Source organism: Plectropomus leopardus, chromosome 7 (genome assembly GCF_026936395.1).
Source record: "Plectropomus leopardus strain MGB_pleo_1.0 chromosome 7, ASM2693639v1, whole genome shotgun sequence".
Taxonomy (NCBI): Eukaryota; Metazoa; Chordata; class Actinopteri; order Perciformes; family Serranidae; genus Plectropomus; species Plectropomus leopardus.
The window spans coordinates 9,398,314-9,423,098 of NC_142182.1; the positions used below are offsets into that span (position 1 = coordinate 9,398,314).

Consider the following 24,785-nt stretch of genomic DNA (forward strand, 5'->3'; position numbering starts at 1 on the left):
ATAAGAAATCCACTCCAGCAGCACACACACGGAATAAAAGAAAATAAATAGAACGTGTGTGTTAAAATTATGTTTATTTAAAAGATTCTGGAGAACAAAGGGTTACGTTGTTAGAAATTTGCTTCCTCCCATCATCTCCTGGAGACCCATACACCAGCATTTTAAACCAGTAATGTTACTGTGTGATTTTTAAATAACCCCTACACGTGCGCTTTTACATCCAAAGTTATCACAGTTTCTTTGTGTAACCATTTTGGAATTTTTGTATGGTAATGGCTTCATATGTGAGTTTAATAGTTTTAAGGATAACTGCCATTTTAATACAAATGAACTGATTTAATTTATCTGTCTGCACATCTACAACTTCATTGTGAATAAAGACAAAATACTGCACTGACAAAGGAGCCACGCAGATATTCCAAAAACTACTAATCATTTATATCTTTAGTGACAGGTTGCCCTGCGCTTCCTATCAAGTTCAAAAATTACACAAAGACTGATTAGACAGGTCTCAAGGCTCATTCTTATTGACCACCATAACAAAAACTTAAATTATTTATTACGTAACACTTTTATTCATACAAAACAACAGAATATATAAAGAAAAGGTCACTCTCATGCCTGGGAGTTACACTATTGCTCAAAATTGCATTAGCTGAGGAAATGGCATGTTTGGAATTAAAAAAAATAAAATAAAATAAAATAAAGCAAATGTGAGTGTTTCACACAACCGTACACTCCCTTTGTCCTGTTCTGGCTTCATAAACTATGCTGTAAAACAACCTAAAATACAGAATGACTAAAAAGTGTCCTCCCCTATACCTGGGCTAAAAGCTACAAACATAAATAACAAAAGCACATTTTGTTTGGCTTTTACATTACACAGCTTCAAGAGTCCATCCAGTGTCCACTTTTCCTTATTTGATTCTGAAGAAAAAAAAAAAAAACCCAACCACGATAACAACATTGATAACAGTAAAGAGAAACGACAGCTTGCTGTGGAGAGAAGAGTGAAAACAGAAGGGGTGAAAACTCCCGTGTGTGTGTTTGGTTGTTTTCTCCATCAGAGCTCATTGGAAGCTTGCTCGCCTTCGTTAAAAAGGCGTTTTACATGTAACATGTCTGTGTTAGGTCCCTCCTGCGGGGGGTGCTGTGTGCTGCTGGATGGGTGTGAGGAGCAGAGGTGAGCACTGGCGGTCTGTGGCAGGCAGACAGAGGGGGGGTCTTTAAAGTCTGTAAAGTCTCTCTCCTCACTGCGGGAAAGGAACAGCTAGGGTCGGGAAAGCCAGGAAGTTCGTCTCGGACCACGGTCAGGTCGCCACCGTGCGCCACAGACAACACACTCTCTATTTTGTACACACACTCCTGACGTCTCCGTGCCCACAAACACGCGCACAGTCAGACCCAGACACCCCTGCTGGTTTTTAGGTGGTCCGTTCCTCCCCCTCGGTCTCCTGTTTGGTCCTGCGCAGGTTGCTCTTCATCTTCACAAACTCGGGGGTGTTCTCCTGCTCCTCCTCAATTTTCTGTTGCTCCAGTTCAAGCTGTAAGAAGGCGGATGTTGGCAAAGTCAGATAAAGTGGGGGACACTACAGGATTTGGGCTATTTTGCTTACATACATATATATATCAAATCAGTGAAAAGAAAACACCCAAAATGCACATTTACGTGTTCATTTTAGCTTATTTTTTTGTTTTGGAAATTTCTCATTTGCATGTTTAAACATAAAATTTCAGAAAACTTTTTATATAAAAAATAAAAATCTGAATGTAAGTAATCAACTGGGGAGGTTTCATGATGTTTATTAGTTATTTTCTTTTTTTCTTTATTTTTTTTTTGTTGCCCTTTATCTCCAGTGTGATTTTTGTTTTAAAAATGCAGGTCATTTTACAAAACATATTTTTAAGGGCCTTTTTCTAAAATGTATTTTCTTCCTCACACTCTTCGAGTCAGAATTCTCCACCGAAGCAGCAATTTAATGCACCCAAATTTCCATTTTTATTCCTATATATAATAATAGACAATAAATACGTCATCCATAGTGAGATTTATATAGTTTTATTCCTTAAAATGTGACAGAAATTGATTTTTTTATTGGCTGTTTTTTTCTGATTTATGTACTCATAAAAAGAGATAATTAAATTTCCTCTGTAAAAAACTTTAACTTTAATATGAAAACAAATTAATTATTTTTTTTAACCTGACTTTATCCAATGTTCAGGTTTTAGTGGTGGAAACGTATGCAAATCAATTCATATTTAATTATTCATTCATTATTTATATATTAAAACACAGTTTTGGAAAATTCTAATGTAATTAAACAGCTGGTGAAGTTTCATGTGATATCTGTTAGTTAAAAGTTTTACTCTGTTTCCCGTTAAACAAATGATGACAATCTGTTTCTTTAAGATGAATGTTGTTTCATTTCAAGGTCCAGTCAGTCAGTAACTTTGATTTTATTTTCTCTTGTGATCAGACAGTAAAAATGTGCATCCATAGGTGCTAAAGTGACAGTTTATACACATTCTGTCAATCATTTACCTGCTCTAGTTTCTGTTGTCTTTTCATGAGCTCTATCTCCAGGTCGCTCCTCTTCTTGTGGGCCTCCTGCTCCTCCTTCTGGGCCTTGAGAACTTGCTCCCTCTTTCTCTTCTCCAGAACTTTCTGCAGCTCAGGTTTGTTCTGAGGAGCCAGACCCCTGCGCACAATCAGAGAGACCGTGTGTTACTGAAGGAAAGCTCAATGAACAAGCTCTGATGACCCCGCAGAGCCCCACTCTGTGGTGGGAGGGAGATTAGCGTTCACATTCATGTGTAACAGATGATGACTGTGACCTCATTCTGGTTTGACGTGCAGATCTGTATTAAATGTTCCGGATTAAAAATTTCAGTTTTAGTTTTGATTTTGATCCTAATCACAGATTGTTCCACATTCACCAGTCTCTATATGTGAAGGCTGCCAACACTGAGAGTAGAAGGCTGAAACCAAGCGCATTTTTCTTCCGATTTTCAAAATACCAAAAAAAGCAAAACAAAAAACAATCTCAATCTTAAACTATCGAATGTATTCCTCACATGGAAGCTGTTTGGGGTGTTAAGTCACTGGGAAACCAGTGGGATTGTTATGCAACTGCCTCAGTCTGTGCAGCAAAATTCAGAAAGGGACATCTTCCTAAAGTGTGAGTGTGTCTTGCGAAGAAGAGCAAAAATACCAAATGTTACATAATGCTTCAAACTCCAAAATTACGAGAGAGGAGGGTGGGGGCTGTGGACGAGCCGTAGGAGACGGGGTGCTTAATACAGAGAGGGTTTAGAGTCTGCTCCGAGAAGCAGAAGCCAATAAACAGAAAGGTCCACAAAAGATTAGGGAGGCGCAATAAAGAAAAAAAAGAAAGAAAGAAAAAGACTTTCTTTAATAAAACAACACCAACAGAAAAAAGTGCCTCTCCAAAAAACAACCTACACTTACCAACACACATGCTCATGACAGAAGAAAGAATGAATGACAGAAGTAAAAAGCAGATAAAAGCTAAAGAAAGACAGAAAGACAACAGAAAGAAAAAAGGAAAGAAATCCATTCTCCATGCCCCTGATTAACTGATTAATTGAATTCAAAAACAATACTATCCTGAGAACTTTACTCTCCTCGTGGTTGCTCATTTTCCTCTCTCCATGTCAGCCTGAGTCTGCACAGACTGCGTCTGCTCCTCAAAGAAAAACACCTGACTGCAGTTCTGCAACATCTTAATTAAATGCATTATTAAATCCTGAAGATTGCATAACCGAGCTCACAGTGTTCCAATGAGTGGGAGTTAATTTACAACAAGGCACTACTTCATCTCAAGCCGCCTCTGCTGCAGATAAATGTCCCGGTGTGCCTAAAAGTGAGGGTCTTATGACAGCGTTTAAAAGCAGAGTGTAAAAGGTGCGATCTGTTCAGGCTGTACTATGCAGAACGAGAGGAGGGTCAAGGTCACTGAGAGCAGGAAGACAGCCTGTAAAGATGCCACCCTCCTTTCACTGTTGGAAACGTTTACATAATCACTGACCCTTCTCTCTGTGACCTCCCATGAGTGCACACCCTCTCGCAGACAGCGAAGAATGTGTGTTCGCACATCAATACCTCCATCTGCTCAAACACCTCACCATGCACGGTGCAAGTTCTGAAAATCCTCTGTATGTTTTATGTGTGTGTGTGTGTGTGTGTGTGTGTGTGTGTGTGCATGTGTGTAGGACGGGTCATCACAGCTAAGGTAGCCAAGGCAGAGAAAGGCCCTCAGCTAGAGACTGTTTTGTAATCTTGATTACATAACACATTTTTTTTCTCTTCACGCAGCCAATCCATCCATCCATGCATCCATCCACCCACCCCACCCCTCCCCTCTCTCATCAGCGTGACTAATCCACTATGCAGGCAGGCTTTCTATACTTTTAGTACACGACTGAAAGCCCAATCATAACAAGTATGTCTAAGACCCAGAGCTTTTTCTGTTGGGCCTGTAACCAGTGAACTGTAGTAAAAATGAACGAGCATTTACAGACCATAGCTTGCTTAATGCTAAATATGTGTATGTGCAGACCAAGCACTAATCAACAGATAAGACTGATGCTATCAAGCCTTCCATTAGAGAGGATAACTTACATATTAAAGTCTAAACTGCATATACTTGAGAATATATGGAGTCCCTGAACAAATTCTGTGAAGGATTTAGATCTATCACATAGTAAAGTGAATGAATAATTTTTGTCGACCATGCAATTTCTGATCTCTTGTGTAATTTATTTATTTATATTTAGCATTTCTTGCAATTATACTTATGAAAACAACTTCATTCCCACTGCTATAAACATGTTATAATAAAAGACTACCCATACATCTACATAAACGCTACACCACTTTGCACACAGTGGTTTATTTTGATCTTTATTCCGTCTAAATTATTGTATTAGGTATTTATTGTATTGGGTTTTTTTTAATACATGCTGTTTGTTTATTGCCCGAGTTTGTTTTGCACTGTATGATGAGTCCCATCTAAGATGATTTTATGTCACGACAGACAATAAAGTTTTCTGAATCTAAGTTATTGTATTTAATTTTGTATGGATTTTAATTGTTTTACAAACGAGGAGCATTCTTGTTTTTATTTTATATATTTATTTATTTATTGTTTTTCTTTCTTTATAAATATTTATCTATTTATTAAGCATTATTAAGATATATTTATATGTTATGTTATGGGTTATATGATTGCAAAAAGCTATATTCTACAGCATGAAAAATCTCAATAAAAACATTGTGCCAAAAAAGTATAAACCCCCCCCAAAGCCCACTACATTTATCTCACAGACTTCTCCTCATGCCCCGGGATATTCTCCGTCTAGACGATGAGAAACAATATCCTACAGTGTTTGTCATTTCTAATATTTTCATGACATTTTCCTCCAAGTGCCTCTTGATCCTGCCTGCCCTGGCTTCTCTCCGATCATTCATTAACTCTCTGTCTCCATTGCTGCGCACCTCACTCTTTGACCTGTTTAGGGACAGAGCATCGCTGCTGTGATATAACAGCTGTCAACAGCATGTGTGTTTACGTAGCTATTAATAGCTCAGGCACAAAGCCGCCACCACTGTTTGGTGAGAGAAAATACAAACATCAAGTGTCAAAAGGCTGATCACTGGTCCTTGTGTGCATGTGATGGATGCTCACATGGACTGCATGATACCTTGTGCTGTGTGATCTTAAAATCTTTAGCCAGACCAGGTTTGTCATGTACAGTGCATCTGCGTGACCTTTACATAACCAATTTCTGACACTTGGATGCACTTGGGGTTTTATATAATATCTCCCTATGAAAGTTTTATATCCCGAGCTTTACATAATACTGCTCCTGGAGGTTTTGGGGTGGACCAGTGAAGTTAACTTCGGTGACAAACTGCAGAAGCATCAGTGCAGTCTGCATGGATACAATCAGACCAATTACAGCAAAGCAGCAGCATGACCGTGTTAACTCATCCTCTATTAGCAAACTAAATGAACCTGGATCTGCACACACAAGTGTTCTCCCCGTCTATCCTGTTTTTGGATGGGGGCAAACTTGTTATAGTTTCCATAAGCAAACGTGAAGATGATGATGATATAGAAACTATTGGAAGAACAAAGAATTTTTATCATCGAATAAAATAAAATAAAATAAAATGAAAAATTACCTCTGCATAATGCAATTATGATTTTGAATTATTGATGCTTTAAGGCAATTTAGGACAAATATATATATATACACACACATATTACATACATATTTCTACCTGTCATTTCATCATGATTGAATTTGATTTAATATACTTTATTTGGAATATAAAAATAACTAACTAACTAACTAACTAAATAAATAAATAAAAATACTATGCATATGAAAAAATAGAATATAATAAAATACTTTTTTTTTGTTTTTAGATTTACCTCCATTCATAGGCTTGGAATATTTGTTGACTACTGATCTGATATTGTTTATGTGCTTTAAACTGTGATAAAACTCTGGGTTACTAACTGTGAGAAAAAAATGGACAAGAGGTTTCATCTCAACATCTGGCAGGAAGATATAAAATGGGACATCTTCTGCTAGAAAATCACAGCGTCCAACACTTCATTTCCCGCATTCTGGTGAATTTTTCTGCACCAATTTGTGTCTTTTCTGCATCAATTCATGCCAACTTATGGTATCCTCCTCTGCTACTTCAATGTTTTTCTTGGGGGGAATAAATGCATGTGTCACCCCCTAAAATCTACCTCTATGCCTGGGAGTAAATGTGTGTTTTTACCAGGAAACACATAAAGACAAGACAAAGTGAGAAAGGTGTTAAAGGTGCATTTTTCGTCTCCTGACCTCTTCTGGTTCATGAGCAGCTCTCGGTGCAGGTCCTGGTGGTTACGGGAGTTCTTTACTGGGTTGATCAGCTTCTTGGGTTTGATGAGCTCATCACAGTCTCCCTCCAGGTAGTCGGGCTCCGCCATGACACTCCTCCCTGGTGACAGCGACAGACCAGGGTCACACGGATCTGAATCGACACAAAACAAATAAAATGGACTTTCATTTAACCACTTTTTTCCAGTATGACACGGGTTTGGATGCAGCACTGGAGTGGTGACAGAAATCTTTAACTCTGTCTTGCAAAGGAACATTGTTCAAGGATCTATTTTTTTCTCCTTTGAAAGCGTGATATGAGCATCTGCCTGATCCTCTGGCACGAGCTCAGGGTTTCTGAATCGTCTCTATAGTGATGGAAGGACTCGGCGCCGGAATTACATAATTGTTCACACTGAGTGAAGAGGAACATTTCATCCCCCCGCCTGAGGCCATATGCTGCCATATAATGAAGAAATGAATCAGAGCAGGGAGTCAATTTCTTTCAGGCACATAGTTACGTAAACATTTCAGAAGTTGCTGATACATGAGTAACACAAAGGTTCAACCCATTGTTTTCCATGCCCTCAAATGAGTAATTCCTTTTTTTTCAGTTTAGTGATTTTTGTGAATAACATAAAGCACAACAAGTGTCAAATAAATTGTGCAATACAAGTGAGCAACGTGAAAACAAACAGCATCGAACAAGACAAGTGGGGTAACAATGGTACCATTAGACACCGAGGTTAGTTTGTGTGTGTGTGTGTGTGTGTGTGTGTGTGTAGGTGGATAATCTGTATGACAGATATCCAGAGGAGAGAGAGGAAAAGGGGGAGATAATACTGGGGACTTCTCTGGTAAAGTCCAAAGTTTGGAGATGTGGGGAGTAGATCTGCAGCTGGTCAGGAAAGCCATGGCAGAGAATTTTGTTGTTTGTGTTTTCTTTATCTCCGCTTTAGTCCTAATTTTTAACATTAGACTCTTTCCTCCTTCACCTGATCCTTGTAGTGCAAATGTGTGATTCCTACATATGACCCCCAAATGCGGGGAAGCTGCCTCAATGTGTTAAAAACCAAAGATATTCTGCATTTCACAAGAATTGTGAATACAGCATTTCTTCCATTTATGGAAATTTAACCAGCTTTTGTGTAAATCTACTGACCAAAGTGTCATGAATTAGGAAGTTACAAAGCTGAGAAATAACTGGGATACAGAGTACATACAATGATACGGAAAAACAGAGTCTGCACACTAGACTATGCTCCCATGAACATGCATTTGAAATATCTTTTGCATGACCTCATGTCCAGCACCAGCACCTCATGTTCATCGTCTGGATGTGTGTGCTTTCGCACATACACCACACCAAGTAACTTTTGTTGCAGCTAAGTGCCACTAATCCCCAGTCGATCTGCTCGATGAAAATATTTTCACTTTCATCACAACATGCTCCTTTTAATAGGGATGCAGGATAACATCGGCACGTCATCGGTACTGGCAGATATTGGCTTTTGAATGACATATCAATACCGGCCAATATGTTGAAGTATTTTTCTTATATTGCAAAATGAATGATTACTACGTCAGTTGAAAAGCATTGTATTTCATGTCTCCATCTGCTGGTGGGCCAACCCGATAAGAGTTTGCATAACATGATGTTAATTCCACTATATAAGAGACTTGGTGATCACAAAAATGAGGTGGGGCAAAAAATTGGATATATTGATATTGGCATTGGTTACCGGCATAAAATCCAGTATCCTTACCCTTTAAAATAATAATAATTTAAATTTCTTTTCAAATGAATACATCAGGAGATAAAAGTAACAATCTAAAAGAATTATATTTGACTTAAAAAAAAAAATTAAAAACATATTTAGCATATATACAAATAAAAAAGTGAAGTACTTCACTTTTACCTATTGTTAAAAAAAATGCACAAATTTCAATCTTGGCTTAACTCACCCTGCAGATGAGGAAAGACGGGGTATCTGAACATTGTCGCCATCTCTGCTATTTTGATCCACAACAGGGTTTTTTTTTCCAGAAAAAGCTACCGGAGCTCGTTGTCCTGTTTAACAGCACGTTGCTGAGCCTCACACAGGAGATGTGCTTTGTCCTACACAGCTGTCTCTGACTGAGCTGGTTGGAGTTCAAAGTCTGTTTTATAGCTACGCTCACACACACACACACACACACACACACACACGCATACACACACTCTCTCTCTCGCTCTTTCTCTCTCGGCTCCCTCCCTCACCTCCTACCTCCCACTCACATTCAGTGTACATCTTTATGTCAAGGGCATATTATAACAAATTTTCCCTAAATATTTTTCACTAATTAATGAATAATCTTGCTTGTCATTGTATGGAACTTCATGCTGTTTGTATGTTGTTGGTAAAATATTCCCATGTAGTGTTGGAGACAAAGGCTCTTTTAAAGTGGCTGGAAATTGATGTTAATGCACAAAATAAAATGAGATTACATAACACAGTCATGTGCATTCCCACTGTCTGAGGAATGACTCAGATTTATAAACGCTCACATTCTCAAAAAACTATGACTGAGTCTCTTCTGAGTACAACTGATGAGGACACAAAATATGGAGTGATGTTTTGGAGCCTGAGCGGGCCAATCACACCGCTGAGCGCTACCAAAGATGCCTCTCACTGCACGTGCTAGACACGGTGGTGGAGGAGCGTGTCCTCAGAATCAAAACACTCACTCAGAGGATATGTGTAATGAGTTAAAGACACCACTAGAGGTCGCTATTCTTGCATTCCAGAAACTAAACCGTGTCAGTTACATAACAAAGAACCCCTCAGATAAACATGGTCTGTGGCCGCACACTGCAGAACAAAGAGGGAGAAATGCCACATGATAAAATCTGATTGATGCATAAAGTGGAATATGTTGACAAATGAAAATACGGCCTTACCCAGTTGGTAGTGATCTACAGTCATGGTAATGGGTAATCCCCTCTAATCTGGGATTAGTAACCTTTTAAAAATCGTATTTACAAACTATTGTGGCCAACACACATCTTAAAATGTATACAGTATATATATATATATATATATAAATATGTATATAAAATCATCATTTTAACCCTTTCAGAACCCAGTTATGTTCCAAACACACAAACACACAAAATGTGATGATAGATTTCTACTCTAAACGCACTCAAATCATTAGATGTTTTCTTCTCTCTGTCCATTCCAATGGAAAAAAAGTCAATGGATAAATTGCCTAACAATAAAAACAATAATAAATGGTCTTAATTGACCTTTTTCAACAAAAAATGTGAGATTGTTTATTATTATTGAATAATGAAGTCATAAAAGTGAATAAAGTGATGCTTTAAAACACATTACATACAGATTTTTTTTATTGTTTTTGACTTAAAATATCCTTAATTTCTGAAGTATCACCTAAAAATAGTATGTGGAAAACCTCCAGAGATGAATATTCTGTGAACATAGTCAATAAGATGCGTCAAAAGATGGTTGTATTATTAGAAAATCAAATCAGAACACTATTATCCTATTCAAACTGAATTTCTCCTATTCATGTTGTGATGACACTCAGATCCATGATATTTTTTTAAAAATCCTGGATAAAAGCTGTAAATCTCTCATGTGATTTTTGACATGTTTAAGTATTATAACATCTCGTTTTCTTTAACATCTGCTTAAACACAAATTATGTATTTTAAATATATGATAAATAGACTGAAATGTGCCTTGTGCTTATTCTTTTCCTCATGATCAGCCACGTTTGTTGAAAACAGGGGACTTGGCTCCACTGCAGTCGACTTTAGATATGTTTGAACACTGTGATTGGCTTTTCGACATTTCATCAAATAAGTTTGTGCATTTAGGTTGAGTCCGGTGACAGTTATCATAGATCTAGACTTTCTATAAAAGTAATGGGATGGGTGAGGGATCTGCGTGGGTTAAGCAACAAGTTTAGGGTGAAGAATGGCAAAGGAAATACTAATCGATCTGTTCCTAAAAATAAAAACAAGACTCCACTTTAGTTAAGTGTTTTCAGCTCCATGCTGCATAACTACAATGTTGTTAGAAACACACCAGACACAGTGTGTTCAGTGACACAGGAACCCCAGGAAGACTAGCCTGGCGTTTGTGCGTCGGCTAATGGGGATCCTCAATAAACATAAACATAAACATAAACAGCCAGAACATGGCGACAGTGTTTGTGCATGCGAGATGGCAGAGGTGGGCAGAACAGCTTGTGGCTGTAATCAGGGGCTGCGTGAGAGCACACACGTGCTGTGTACATCAAAGGCGGTTTCTGTTAATGCCAGCAGTAGGGGGTAGAGGAACTTACAGACTGGCAGTGTTGTCAAAGTGTCCGTTAGCTTAACACATCTGCTCCTGCTTCCTCTGTGCCTCAAGCGAGAGGGGAAGTGACATAGGGAGTTCAAAAGGAACCTGCAACCTCAAATTGGAGCCCTGAAGCCTGTTAAATTCTGCTTTATCACTCGTGGCTCAGCGGGTTATGTTCATTGTCTCCACTGGTTTCACTCAAAAGCTGTATAGATAACATGTTTCACTATCAGTTAAAAATCCAACACCTTAGGAGCAATATACAGTAGATAATAGAGTTAACATGCTCCAATATCGGTCAGATAAACACCTGCATTTAAAGGTCCGGTGTGTGGGATTTCAGGGGATATATTGGCAGAAATAAAATAAAATAAAATAAAATAAAATAAAATAAAATAAATGTTTTCTTAAGTGTATAATCATCTAAAAATAAGAATCTGTGTTCTTGTTATTTTAGTTCGACCCCTTTCTATCTATAAATGGGGCGGGGTCCTTGTCCATTGACTCCGCCAAGTTTCTACAGGAGCCCAGAACGGACAAATCAAACACTGGCTCTACATAAGCCGATTATTTTTGTGTTTCTGCGTCTGCTACCAAAGTAAGCAGCCTCTCAGCGATGTGCCAAATTGGAGAAACACAGATTGTTAAAGTAAAACTGCTTCAATCAGTGTTTGTACTGGTGTAAATCACTGAGTCAGTTCAGCTCCAGTGAAAAATCTCCAGAAAGATGAACGCTGAAAGAAATCTAATCAAAAGTTTTAGCTCATTGCAATCGGCAACCCTCACTGCTAGACGCCACAAAATCTCCCTAATTCTTACACTCTGGACCTTTAATGCACAGTTTTGCCTCAAGATCTGTCCCTCTGCAGGTGTCTTGGTTTCATAACTACACACCACTGCAGCCACTTCAACACATACACCAGATTGTTTGTGTTAAAATCTGGAACATAGCACAACAAAAACATGTGCTATGGAAGCAAACCTCCAAGCATGTCAACGTGTGTCCCCGGACAGCACTTCCTGCCGTTCCTGGAAACCCATTAAAACAGATTATTGGTTGTGGAGGCAAACACACACAAAGACACTCATGAATGCTGTAATGAGCCTCCAAAAATGCCTGACTCTCCTGGATGTCTTGCAGAAAGGCCACAACAATCAGAAGATATCAAAAGAAAAGCATAAAGTCGGGGATCAAATGAGAAGAAAATTGGTGAAAACAATGGAAAGTAAAGGAGAAAAACTGGGTCAGAGCAGGACAGAGGAAAAAGGGGGCTGACGAGTCGAAGACGGCTTTCCTCTGTTTACTTCTCTCCCTGTCATCCTCATGATCGGTGTATGACTGTGATCTCATGTACTGCGAAATGTCACATTTTTGAATCAGTTCGCTACAGGAAATATCTCACCAATCATGTAAGAAAAATACCAAAATAAAGCGAATGCAGTAACACAGAGAGATAAATTCATATTTCTGTGCTGTCTGTAAAACTATTTCTGTCCTGTCTGTAAAACCTAAGTGCAATAAAAACTCTTTTTACGGTCTGTTTTTGGTCTCCAAAACATCTGAGCAAATTATCTGGCTGCTTTATTTAGCTGCTAAATGCTCCACTGTGTTAGCAGCTTGTTGCAAACTTTGTCTGTCCACCGTTTGGTGTCGGGGCAGGTAACATAAAGTGGGTTTATCTGAGTTTTTTTGCTACAAAATAGCTTCCTGCTGCCAAAACACCACTATAAAAAATGAATTATTATTATTATTATTAGGATGGAGAATGAGAATCAAAGTGGTTTCTGGCTGGAAAACAAAAACAATGAACTAAAAGACACAAAAACACTCCATCAAACTGAGATGAACTTTAGGGGTCGACTGCTTATCAGCCTGGCAGATTACTGTGTTTCATTTTAATGATAACCGATAAATTTAATTAAAAGGTGCAAAGAAAGTGTCAGCATGGGAGGAACTTTTGCATTTTTTATTGGAATTTTCACTCGACTTTATAAAAGAAGTTGGTGGGAACTTGATGTTGAAAGTTTCCATTTTGATTAAACATTTGCTAAAGGCATTTACACAAAGTTTGGGAGTTTTTGAAGTTTGTTATATTCCTAATTCTAAATACTGGCAGATAGATTTTCATTTTTATCGTAAATGCATATCTGTTCCAAATACCGGCAGTCGGTCTCATTAGCTACTAACAACTGTTATCTGTATCGGCCCTGAAAAAACAAAATATCGGTCTGCCTTTATTAAAGGTCGTCATTTCACTGTTGTGTATATATTGTTGTTTTTTTATATTCATTAGAGCCAGTTTGGGGCTGTTTTTTGAGGAGTGTATTCAAGTTGTTTAAAGTCTCTTCATTGGTCTCCATTGAAAGGCTTAAGATGTCAGTTGGCAGCAGCTCTTTCCTGTTCCTGAATGCTGTGTCACTAAATGCAGTGTGGGTGATGGCAGGTCTCCATGGCGACTTCGAGGCGAGGAAAGTTAAAGGGGGAAATTGAGAAATGAGTCCCTAATATGAATGCAAGTCTTTGTGCGTGCTCATATAGCAGCTCTGCCCGCAGTGATGCAATCAGTTGGCAGAGCGAGCGCAGGCACCCTTATCCATCAAAGATAAGTCATTCTCAGCTCGAATGCAACCTGCCACCGTGATACACTTCCAACCATACACAGTCACTACGGTAACCACGTTTATCAGACAACATTCAACCAATTACTTCCTTTTTTATAACTTTTTTACAATTTCTCAATAAAAAGAAAAGTCTGTGTTAGCATGATATGACTGGCATATTGTTAAAAAGGTGTATGTTTGCGGAAGCTATTTTCAGTTTTCAAGTTAAGTAATAAAATTAAATTAAAAAATGAATGAATAGAAATAACTCCCTGAGGTTTTACAAAGTAAAAGTTCCTCCCATGCTGACACTTTCTTTGCACTTTTTAATTAATTAATTTTCTCAGCAATCATCAAAATAAAACTCCGATACAGATATTTGGGAAAATGCCAAATATCGGCTTCAATAATCAGCCAAGTCGATCCTCTGTTGACCCCTACAGTACAAATTAAGCAACCAGATAATTTCCTCGTTTCCATGTTTTGGAGACCATAAACACAGACAAAAAACATTAAATACTGAACTTATGTTCTCCTGTTAGTAAATGTTCAAAACTCTTTACACTTGGCCTTTGCACAATTTCTAAGAAAACAAAAATCTATGCATGAAAAGCATCCTTCCTCGTCTAACCCAACAGAGAGCACAGATGGGCAGAAAGACTAATGATGGGGGATTGGTTTGGAGAACCCAAATTGGCCATTATCAGCGTTTCTCTTTCACTGCTGGGAAGCAGACAAAACAATACTGCAAATACCACAGGAAGGAGAAACAATTACAAAAAGTGGATTGTTACCAACAGGGAAAAGAAGAAGGAGGTCGATAACTTAATGTTCAGCCTCAGTGCTAAAAACGACTCTCATGAGTCGACAGCATCCTTCTTCCGGCTGTAGCCTCAAAATACGGGGAAAATGAAGGCGAGGAGAGCAGCTGGTGGCCTGCTTCACCATCTGACCCCACTGTCCTCCTCCAGGATACAGGCACAAACAGAGCAGAGCATCCTGAGCTCTGCAGAGTGGGGTTGGGCCGTTAACCGCGATTGGCTGTGAACACATGGCTGACCACACCCACTCCGACATGAGCGTGCCAGGATCTGTTTTCCACAGTATCCTGCACAAAAGGTGCACAGGAGTCAGGCTTATAATGAAGGGACTGATCAGCATTTTAGCATCCGGTTTGATGTATGCTGATCATGGACACATCAGACATGACAGACGTGACTTTCAAAAGAGCAGAGCCAATTCTGTGACCTATTTGTGGCTTTCATTGGAAACTTAAAAAACGATTACATGTAAATGATAACTAAACTAGACTCATTAAGCCCAAGATTTTGGCACTTGTATATTTTCTTGATATTAGCTGCAGTTCTGACAAGCTGACACACCAAAAGAAGCTCAACTAGATCTGTATATTAACCATACTCTGATTACAGATGCGTACATATGTGATGAAAAAAACAAAATCATCTGGCTTTACATGAGACTCACAGTATAACATCACAAAACACTGAAAAAGAATAACATTTCTTTAAACTTTATTCACAATGTTTTGTTCCCACACCTCCCTCTTGTCCCATATAGTTCCTCTTGTTCACAGTCTCTTTATCTTTCTGTTGGCCAGATCCTGTCTATTCCACTCACAGATGGGAGGTCCGCCCCTCAGGGGAAATTGCGTCATCAATACCCCTGAAGCAACCCCCACACCCCGTTCTTTCTCTCTCACACACACACACATGAACACACCCTTTCCCCCCCTTGCTGAGCGTTACAAGCCGGACAGATCTGAGTGTGCGTCTCCCAGCATTTCTGTTAATGAAGCGGCCATTCAGCCATAAATAGGGGCGGCTCCAATTAAAACACACAGATAGATGAGCTTTTAAGTGACAGATGTGGGGGGATGGGGGGGCAGGGATGTGTGTGTGAAAGAAAGTGACGGAGAAAGTGAAGGAGAAGAAGAGAGTTGGGGGCCTTGTGGTGACAATGAGCTCATTTCCCGGATAGGCCCTGCGTACATGCTCATTTACAAGGCACCCCCATGACGACACATAAATCATGGTGAGCAGCACAGTGACGAACGCATGCACGAAATTTCCGGAGCACAGAACTGAAAAATAGAAACACATTTTCCTGCCACTTGCATCTACTACAAAAACAAGTCTGTGTCAAAGTCAGGATCATACCCCCATCATTTGTTTTCAGTGCCTGTGTATATGTGTACGCAAAATAATGTGAGAGTAAGCTTCGGGGAAGACGCTTGAGCGCATGCCAAAAAAAGATGTAGCCAAATAAGATGAAAACAAAACTTGAACACAATGAACTAGTCAGAGCATAAACACGTTTCTGTCCGTGCACACTGCTATCAATAGTTTCTGTTTCAGCTGAGTTAAAAGCTCAAAATTATGTCTAAAGAAGCTGAAGATGAGTGTGTACATTTACTACAAAAACATTCAGAACATTTCGCTAAAGAGGGCTGAATTATGAGATGATCTGTGGGAGAAACAGACACAGAGTAAGAGGGAAACTCAAAAGTATGCTTGGGGGTTTGGGGGTTGAGATCTGTTTTGTATTTCCTGCCTCGGAGAGGGGGTCTGGAGAAGAGGAGCTGGGGAATTCTGGGGCCTCATCGTGTACTGACCTTACGAAAGCACCCGCCCATTCCCATAGTGTGATGATGTCACTGGGGAGACGCAGGGGTATGGGAATTTACAATCGGGGTTTTAGGGTTCATAAAACACAGATGCCCACCCCAGCACAAACACCCACACAATAAAACGAGTATACAACACATGGCACGTCATGTGAGGGAGGCGTGAACAGTTTGGCTCGAGCTGTGCAGTACTGTATGTGTGTTTAAGTACTCTGATGTCATTAAGGGAGTGCTAGGCGGCTCTATAGACTGTCCTGATGAAAAGTAAACACCCAGACTCATTACTTGCCCGGCAGCCAAGAGAAATGTTCATACAAAAACATTTGAATAACAGTGACTCTCCCTCTCGCTTAGCTCCCATCATCCCTCTGGATACTCAGTGTTTACTATAAAAACTTTTTTTCTGTCATCACTTGCAGTTTGAGTTATATTAATGACCTTTTGTTCCAGTCGCCCTGGACTGATAAATCCTCCGGGCTGATATTAGCTTTTTCAGGATAACTTGGTGTTGGCGCAAATACAGCATAAATATCTTTGCTATTTTTGCAGTCTTTTAAAAACAGTGATGCTGAAAACAAATCTAAACAACCCTTATCAAAAAAGTTATGGTTAATGTTATGTGCTTCCAAAGTAAGCCTAAATTTTGGAAATGGAAAAACGGCCTTTGACCTCTGACCTCCAGATATCTGAGTGAAAATAGGTTCTGTGGTACCTCTTTACAGACATGCCCACTTCGTGATAGTCCCATGCAGTTTTTTGATTCCTAATCAAGACATTCTGGTGAGAATTGCTTTACCTCGTCAATACAAACTGCAAAATAATGTAATTAAAACATGTGATTAAAGATATGCATTTTAAACCACTTAAATATAGCTTAAAAAAGCTTGTTATCAGGGTTTATGCTTAATAACGTTTTCTAACTAATCTCGGTCACTCTACATGGTCAGCAGTTAACAATAATACCAATACTTGTGATCAAAAATTTATATTTAGTATGGCAACTAACATCAAGTTTTCTTACCACTGACCAAACACTGACATAATTTCTGTCAGCCATGTTTATGCATTTATGATGTCAAGTTGGCAACTTGTGCGAATTTTCTCAGTGGGAAAGTCGTCATTCTGATTATTCCGTCATCACATAACCTCAGCATAAAACCCAGCAACAGGGACCTACACTGCAATGGAGACACAAAGGCTGAAAGGACCGACTACAAGGCCGTTTCTGTAAATGTTCCTGCCTCATGGTTCACGTCTATATTCTACGCAAATAAGTTCTTGTTCCTTATTTCAACAAAAGTGGAATAAACAGTTTACCCCAAGTTCCTGCAATGGAAACACACTCCATGTCTATATTCTACGCAAATAAGTCCTTGTTCCTTATTTTGAAAAAAAGTGAAGAATACAGTATGTTTATCACTTTTACAACTCTTACACGTATGTATGTTTCAGTGTGATTCTGGGGTCTGATGGGAATCACAGCGTTGTGATCTCTGCTTGGAGACGGACGTCTCGTTTGGCTGTAGTGCGTCAAATCTATGTTTTTCTTCCTGTCGTGCATCTGTGGGAAAACCACTGCGGCTGCGTTTGGTCTTATCTGACTATAATGCAAGTTTGACTGCATCCATATCTGGCTTTTAAGAGTTGATTGCAATACAAGCAAGCAGCCAGATCTGTTAGTGGACATACCTCCAACGTGTTGAGATGAAGAACTGACATTCTTATTGTTAACCCTTTGAAACCTGGATAGATATGAGTTTTCTTGTGCTGCATTCAGATGCCTTTCATGAACTTTTAGCAAATTGCTTTGATTTCTTTTGAAAGATAAAAAAAGGCAATAAGCAGGTTGGCAAGAAATGTTCTACAAATTGCCAAAAAAGTCAAAGAAAAATAACTTCAAAAAGAAGAGTAAATTACTAGAAAATTAACACACAAAAAATGCCTGGATTATTATAATTATATATTTATCTCACTATATATTTTAGCCTTTTTCGGGTCATTTCTTTGGTTTTTTTTTTCATATTTCTTTTTTTTTGTGTGTGCTAATTTTCAGGAAACGTTCTTGTAACTTTTACCAATGTTGTGCTATTTTTAGGTCATTTCTTTTAAAGTTGCTCAATGCCTTATTTAGTCAGGTTTCAAAGGGTTACAAAATGTTAAATATGACGTTACCTAGACGCTGATCATGTTAATCTGTGATCTCTCGCTTTGAATTTAAACATGTTGACGGTTTGTGTTCAGCGCTGACTGAAGTTATAAAAAGCGGTGGCTCGTGCACAGTCCTGTTGCTGCACGTTGTGAGCCCTGGGCTGAAGCTGATTACAGAGTGAATGGGGTGGATTGAAAAGGCACAGACACCACTTTTGAGTCACGCTGTCGGAATGTGATGAACCTGCAAAGTGATTATCACTTCAGGCGCACAACAGCATATACATGTAGGGGCACAGACTCTCACACAAACAGTCAGAGACCTATGTTCATTCACTGACATCTTTGAGTGACAGAAACATTTGGATGCACGCAACGTGCACTTTCCTTTAAAAGGTTAAAACCAAAGTGCTTACTCACACCAAATTCTGAACACATGTCCTGAATAATTGGTGCGGGAGGTACAGTTTGGGGTTACACCTGTCAGTCAAACACAAAAGGCTGCTCTATACTCTCTCACAGCTGACACTGACACATGGTCCTGTATGTATGTGTATAGGCCACATGAGAACAGGTGGACTGAGACAGACGCGCAGAATCTGGACGGTTTTGCGGCACAGACACACCCTAGAGAATTACAGACAGAGCACAAGCATGTAACATGTGGCTCCTCCTCCCTGGGATGTAAACATGTGCTCATATACTGCACATTCCTCACATGCATCACCCCCTTTAAATGTGGCGCCAATATCTGCCTCCTTAGTGGTGTAAAAGCCATATAGTTAAAAAGCTGCAGCCGTTATGTCTGGCTCAGCAGTGCGAAGTGCCGTTCACTCATAAAGGAGGAGTCTTTGTTATGGCTGTGCTGTCTGTTCCAGTTTCAGATTCAAAGCTTTGTGCTTTACTGCTGCTTTTTTCCTTATGGAGCGTTGTCACGCCCCTCCTCACCGTCTACTGGCTGAGCCCAGCTGGGAGCTCATTTCTCATTGGCTGGGGGGCACACCGGGGAGGATTTGGGAGGTTCTCCTTTGTTTACATGCTGGTAGAGAAAAACCCCAATAACAACTGTTACCTTGGGCAACCAGACAATCTACAGTTAGCCAGACAGACAGGCGCACAGGGATGCAAGCTGATCTTGCACGCACAAACATGTATAATGAGGTAACCAGGTGTCCGAAAGCAGCCAAAATGAGGAGTCTTTGTTCTCTCTGATTCTTTGCTTTATGCTTGACATGATTCAAAACATACAGCATTTACATGGAATGCATATTTTTAGTTGGGACAGTCCGCAATTATGTGGTTTCATTGTCTCGTGAAACTTTCCAAAGCTTGTATGGGGGTATACGTTCTGAGAGGCCTGTTGGCTTCAGGCTGCAGCAGAAGGAATGACTTTCTTATTACTTTGTTCCGTGGGCGTAAGTTCCTGTTTGCGTTTGTAATAAGACAGCATTATATATCTTGATACTGACTTACAAAGAGCTTAATCCAATTCATGCAGCCTACACTTCCAATCTCTCTATACTTTAGCCTAACAAGCTGCAACGAGGAAGGCATTTAGAGTCTGTGTGCGTGCTTTTGTGTGTATCATCCATCCTCCAAGAAAACGCAAAGTGGTCAGCACAGTAATGGTGCTTTATTGTGATTGAAGCTCGGGCATAACAGCAAAAAAATCAATGAGATTCTTTGAGAAGCTGAGTCGCGGTAGGTGTGTGCGTGTGTCTGTTTTAGCCTTTGGTGCGCAGATATATCTTTTCATAAATCAACATTGAGTCCTGAGCCTGCTCAAATACAAGTCAAGCCTCTGCATGTCTAACTTTCCGACACCCACCACCACCTATCACACACACACACACACACAAGATACAGGAACACAAACACACACACAAACCCCACCACACACTCCACATCAGCTCTCTATTAGGAAAGTCAATACTTGAATCGTGACATCATAATCTAAAACCATGGCAACAAAACCACAGCACTGTGTAAACATATCCTTTGTCCTGTTGTAGGATGTCTGTGATTGCATCACTTGTGTTTTCATTGCATCATCATATTTCATTCAGCCTGCACGAAAAGGGGCGGGATGCTTAGAAAAGCATCCAGTGTCTGTCAAAAACTGACAAAACAGATGTCAGCAACACTGCTAGAAAACAGATAAACAAAACCAGGGATTTGCTGTATTTACTGTCAGTCTAGATTAATATATTGAATGAATAAATGCCCACTAAAACCCAGATAAACAAAAGGGCTCTGCTTATTTCAGACTGTAACTGACTGAAATGTTTTGTTAGTGTTCAGGTCATCAGTGTTTCTTCTCAGGAAATGTTTAGTCAACACCCAGATACCTGATATCTTGTCTTGTCCTCAGTGTAGTTGATGAAGGAATTCACAATAGCCACACTCAACTAAATGACACCTGGTGTAAAAGTATATATATATATATATATATTTATATATATGGCCTAACTCTTAACAATTTACAAGTATGCTTGAATATATAAATATGGATGAATAAAAAACACTATTTAACACTATAAATTCCCCCTAATACATAAAACCTAGCCCAACTTCACAGGCTTGCCCTCACTCGCTCACACTTGCTCTCTCTCACTACTCACACTCTGGCATCAAAATGAGGCGCCGAAATCTGCATTATGATTCAGTCCAGTAGGTATCGGATGTATAGCAAGCGGTGCCATGTTGAAACCGGATTTCCATACTTAACCTCATGTAAAATAGCACGTAAAAGTCTTTTGTTTTTTGCCAAAGGTTAAAATTTTTTGTCATAAAAGTGACTGAGGCTAGTTTTGATGTTTGTAATGGCAGCGTTTGTTTCAGGCTGAGGTGGCCCACCTCCAATCTAACCCACATGGGGAAACCCTGGGTCCCGTCTACATATTCTTTGATTAAACATAGAGATGCTTTGATATCATTTTTTCCGTCCCAGTTCGCATTTTAATTCCTTAACTTGCAAATCAGCTGATACAGAATAATAAACCGAACCACTGCATTTTAAAAAAAGCAAAAAAAAAAACTCAACAGCTCTATCCTCCTAACCGCGGTTGTGAAATGCTATCATTGCTGTATCGCATGACTGAGGTTAAACCTTGTAAAACATAAACAAATGCATGCAGAGAATGAATTCCACAGAAATTTCTTTGGTAATCTAATTTGACATTTTGCTAATGGCTAAAGTTACACTATTTACCGGAAATCAGTTTGTTTTGGCTGCTCTAAAACATTAGTTGCCAGTGCCTGCACAGCGCAACTTGCTGTGTCGGCTACTGTTTTAGAGCAGCCAAGAAAAAGTGATTTTGGTTTACCTGGTAACGGATAGGGCTGTACCATAATATATCGTTCACAATAATACTGGTATAATTTTCAGTATGAATAATGTACACCGAGATAATGGCAATATTTGGACTGGTTGACATAATGACGCTATGCCGTTACGCACGGCAACAACAAGCACGACTAAAAGCAAAACTGCTTTTTCAAAAGGTACATCTTAAGTACATTTTAAGGTGTTTGGCAGCTGCTTAAATGTGTCATATGTGGTTAATTTATTTTGTTGTATTATTTACAGTTTATAAAGAAACTCAGTTGTTGCTGTTGTTTACAAACTACGGAAATGAGAGATAATTTCTGTTTAGTGTTTACTAAATATCTGTAGGCAAACTTTAACAGTAATTTTGCTGCAGTTGTTGTTCTGTTGTTTTTGAAATTAATGGTAAATATTTGTCAGTATTTTGTCATATCATGAAGAATATCGTTATCGCAAAAATACCCTGAAATATCGTGAAATTATTTTAGCGCCATATCGCCCAGCCCTAGTATCGAATCAGTGCATAAACTGCACTCGCCTATACCCATTTTAACATGTTAGTTTTTGAACAACTCTAATATTTACTTGTTTGTGTTACAACACCAATGTATTTGTATGGTTACATCAATACAAAATGGTACAGAAGTATTGCATAACACATTTTTAAACTCAAAAACAATACCCAGTCTACTAGGCTCACAATTTTAAATCATGAAAAAGGGAAAACTAAAACATTGCAGAAAGTATCCCAACTGGACAGAGTGGAGACAACTCCACTCTTACAGAGACCCACTGAAACCTCACTCTGGGTTTACATGGCTCATTACAGGGGAAAGATGTAAAAACATAAGCCACAAGGTAGTCTTTCACTGCTAGTGAATGAAATGTCTAGCGAGGGACTCTGATCATGAAACTCAAGAGCACAAACGCACAGTAACACAGTGTCTCGTGCAGTGTGGATCTAAAGGATCAGTGCGTTCTGCTGAGTAATGAAGATTTTGTGCCCACAGACAGACCAGCACGACTGTGGGAGATAATACTGTCAACACACATGTGGTTGCCAGCTACCCCTGAGTGGACACACACCCAATTCTGACCCAAATACCTTGCTTTTTTTGAGGTCAGGTTGAGTCCTTGGACATGGACTCAGATTCTATAAAGATACATCGGAGAAACCGCTAACAGGCACATGCCATTCAAGAGCGGAAACTCAGACATTTCATTCACATATTTAAATTCCTTTGAGTGCAATAATAATGAAGCACACGCACACACACACACACACACGCACACACAATGACAGCATCAGCTCTTACGGGAAACAGAAGACAGCAAAAGAGGCAGCGTAGAGGAGGGAAGGAGGGGGTTCAAAGATCAGAAAACAGATGTAAATCGTTTAGCAAACTCCCGTCTAAATGACTAACACATGTGTGAGAAACTTTCCCCTCCCTGCGTACGCGCACACACACACACACACACACACACACACTCCTGAAGGCTCTTCACCTTGAACGTATACCATTCATTCCACCTGCTTTTGTCACTTCTCTCACTCCAACACTTCTGATGAACCAAAGTTACTTCAGATATTAACGCTGCTCGGCCGTATTTGCCAGCCTGCAATTTCGCCTCCACCCAGCAAACACATACACACACACACACACACACACACACACACACACACACACACACACACTTAGGTTAAGTTTGTTTAACATCTTGTTAAAGTTTGACAGCACGTCTACAAAGTAATAGGGCACTGTAAAAAAAAAAGAGACGCCATAAGTTTGAGACTTTTTTTTCAAATTCCCACCTCTTCACATGAGGGTTGGTGTGTGAGCCTGATGACAGCACAGGCCAGTGTGTCAGCTCTGACTGAAGCCATGTGCTTTGACACAGGAGGCATTGCTCTGCTATTACACACTGTCTTACTCACACATGATGCATTCAGATACAGGTCATCCATGAAATATGGATTCTTCTGATGTTGTTTGTGAAAAAATGCCCCTTGTATGAAGAGTTGAGATTATCATCTGTAGGCTATGGTGACAAATGAGCCTATAACATAGCAAAAGAACAAAAGCAAGACTTGTGCTATGGCTACAGATGTGATTTTGGGATATATTTATAATCATTAAGCAGAATTGTGCACAGATATTGCCAAATGTAATATCACATGTGAGTAAATGCAACCATAACACCTTCTCTGAACACCTCAGACACACTAAAAATAAACAAACACTGTTTTTTTCTTCTACTATTGTCCTCCAAGAGCACAAAGTATCCAGTGCCGTGAATAGTATCATTGTACTCCAAAGTAAACGTTAACTGCAGTCTGTACATGCTGTACAACAACCTCAACGTGTTTGTTCTTCACTGTCCCGTCGGCTACAGTCATGCGCCGCAACAAAAGGAGACAATGAAACAAGAGTTTGTATTTTGCAATCTCATTCTCTCTCTCCTCAGTCTTTTCTTTTCCTCGTTACTTAACAGTTATTTAAAATCAAAAACCTGCTGCTTCTGCCGAGGGCAGCAGACAGAGCAGTCAGGACGTGCCGCTTTTGTTAGTGCGCTCGTGAAACAACCTCATGAAAAAAACACACACACACACCAGACACACACACACCTACCTCAAAGTCGACCCCGACGCGACTTCTCCCAACTCGAGTTAATATTTAAAATGACAAAGTGGTTCAGGCCACATCGGTGCGTCTCCGGTCACTTCTTAAAAGGCTCGAGGTGTGTCCGCGAGACTCTGCTTTTGAAAACTGCTCAATAGCTGAAGCACACACACACATTCAGTCAGGAC

The 24,785-nt window shown here is 39.5% G+C and overlaps 1 protein-coding gene across 4 annotated transcripts; it reads right to left on the reverse strand.

Annotated features, from left to right (window-relative positions):
- Positions 1 to 57: 57 nt before the first annotated feature.
- fam107b (family with sequence similarity 107 member B) lies at positions 58 to 24,785 on the reverse strand. 4 transcript variants are annotated; one of them, XM_088079853.1, is made up of 4 exons: positions 24,607 to 24,785; positions 6,886 to 7,024; positions 2,543 to 2,699; positions 58 to 1,544 (listed from the first exon to the last, which is right to left on the reverse strand). In XM_088079853.1, exons 2-4 carry the CDS (start codon positions 7,011 to 7,013, stop codon positions 1,425 to 1,427), a joined length of 405 nt encoding a protein of 134 aa, XP_087935979.1. In that variant the 5' UTR covers positions 7,014 to 7,024; positions 24,607 to 24,785; the 3' UTR covers positions 58 to 1,424. The 4 variants fall into 4 exon arrangements, with proteins under 4 accessions (XP_087935979.1, XP_087935978.1, XP_087935977.1 ...); XM_088079852.1 differs by having other exon boundaries at positions 6,886 to 7,057; positions 24,607 to 24,783; XM_088079851.1 differs by lacking the exon at positions 24,607 to 24,785 and adding an exon at positions 8,869 to 9,042.

Coding starts and splice junctions, on each gene's coding strand:
- fam107b (XM_088079850.1), bottom strand. CDS start 8,911: ATGGCGACAATGTTCAGATACCCCGTCTTTCCTCATCTGCAGG. Junction 7,058..8,868: donor CGTCTTTCCTCATCTGCAGG/GTGAGTTAAGCC, acceptor GTGTCGATTCAG/ATCCGTGTGACCCTGGTCTG. Junction 1,545..2,542: donor GACAACAGAAACTAGAGCAG/GTAAATGATTGA, acceptor GCCTTCTTACAG/CTTGAACTGGAGCAACAGAA.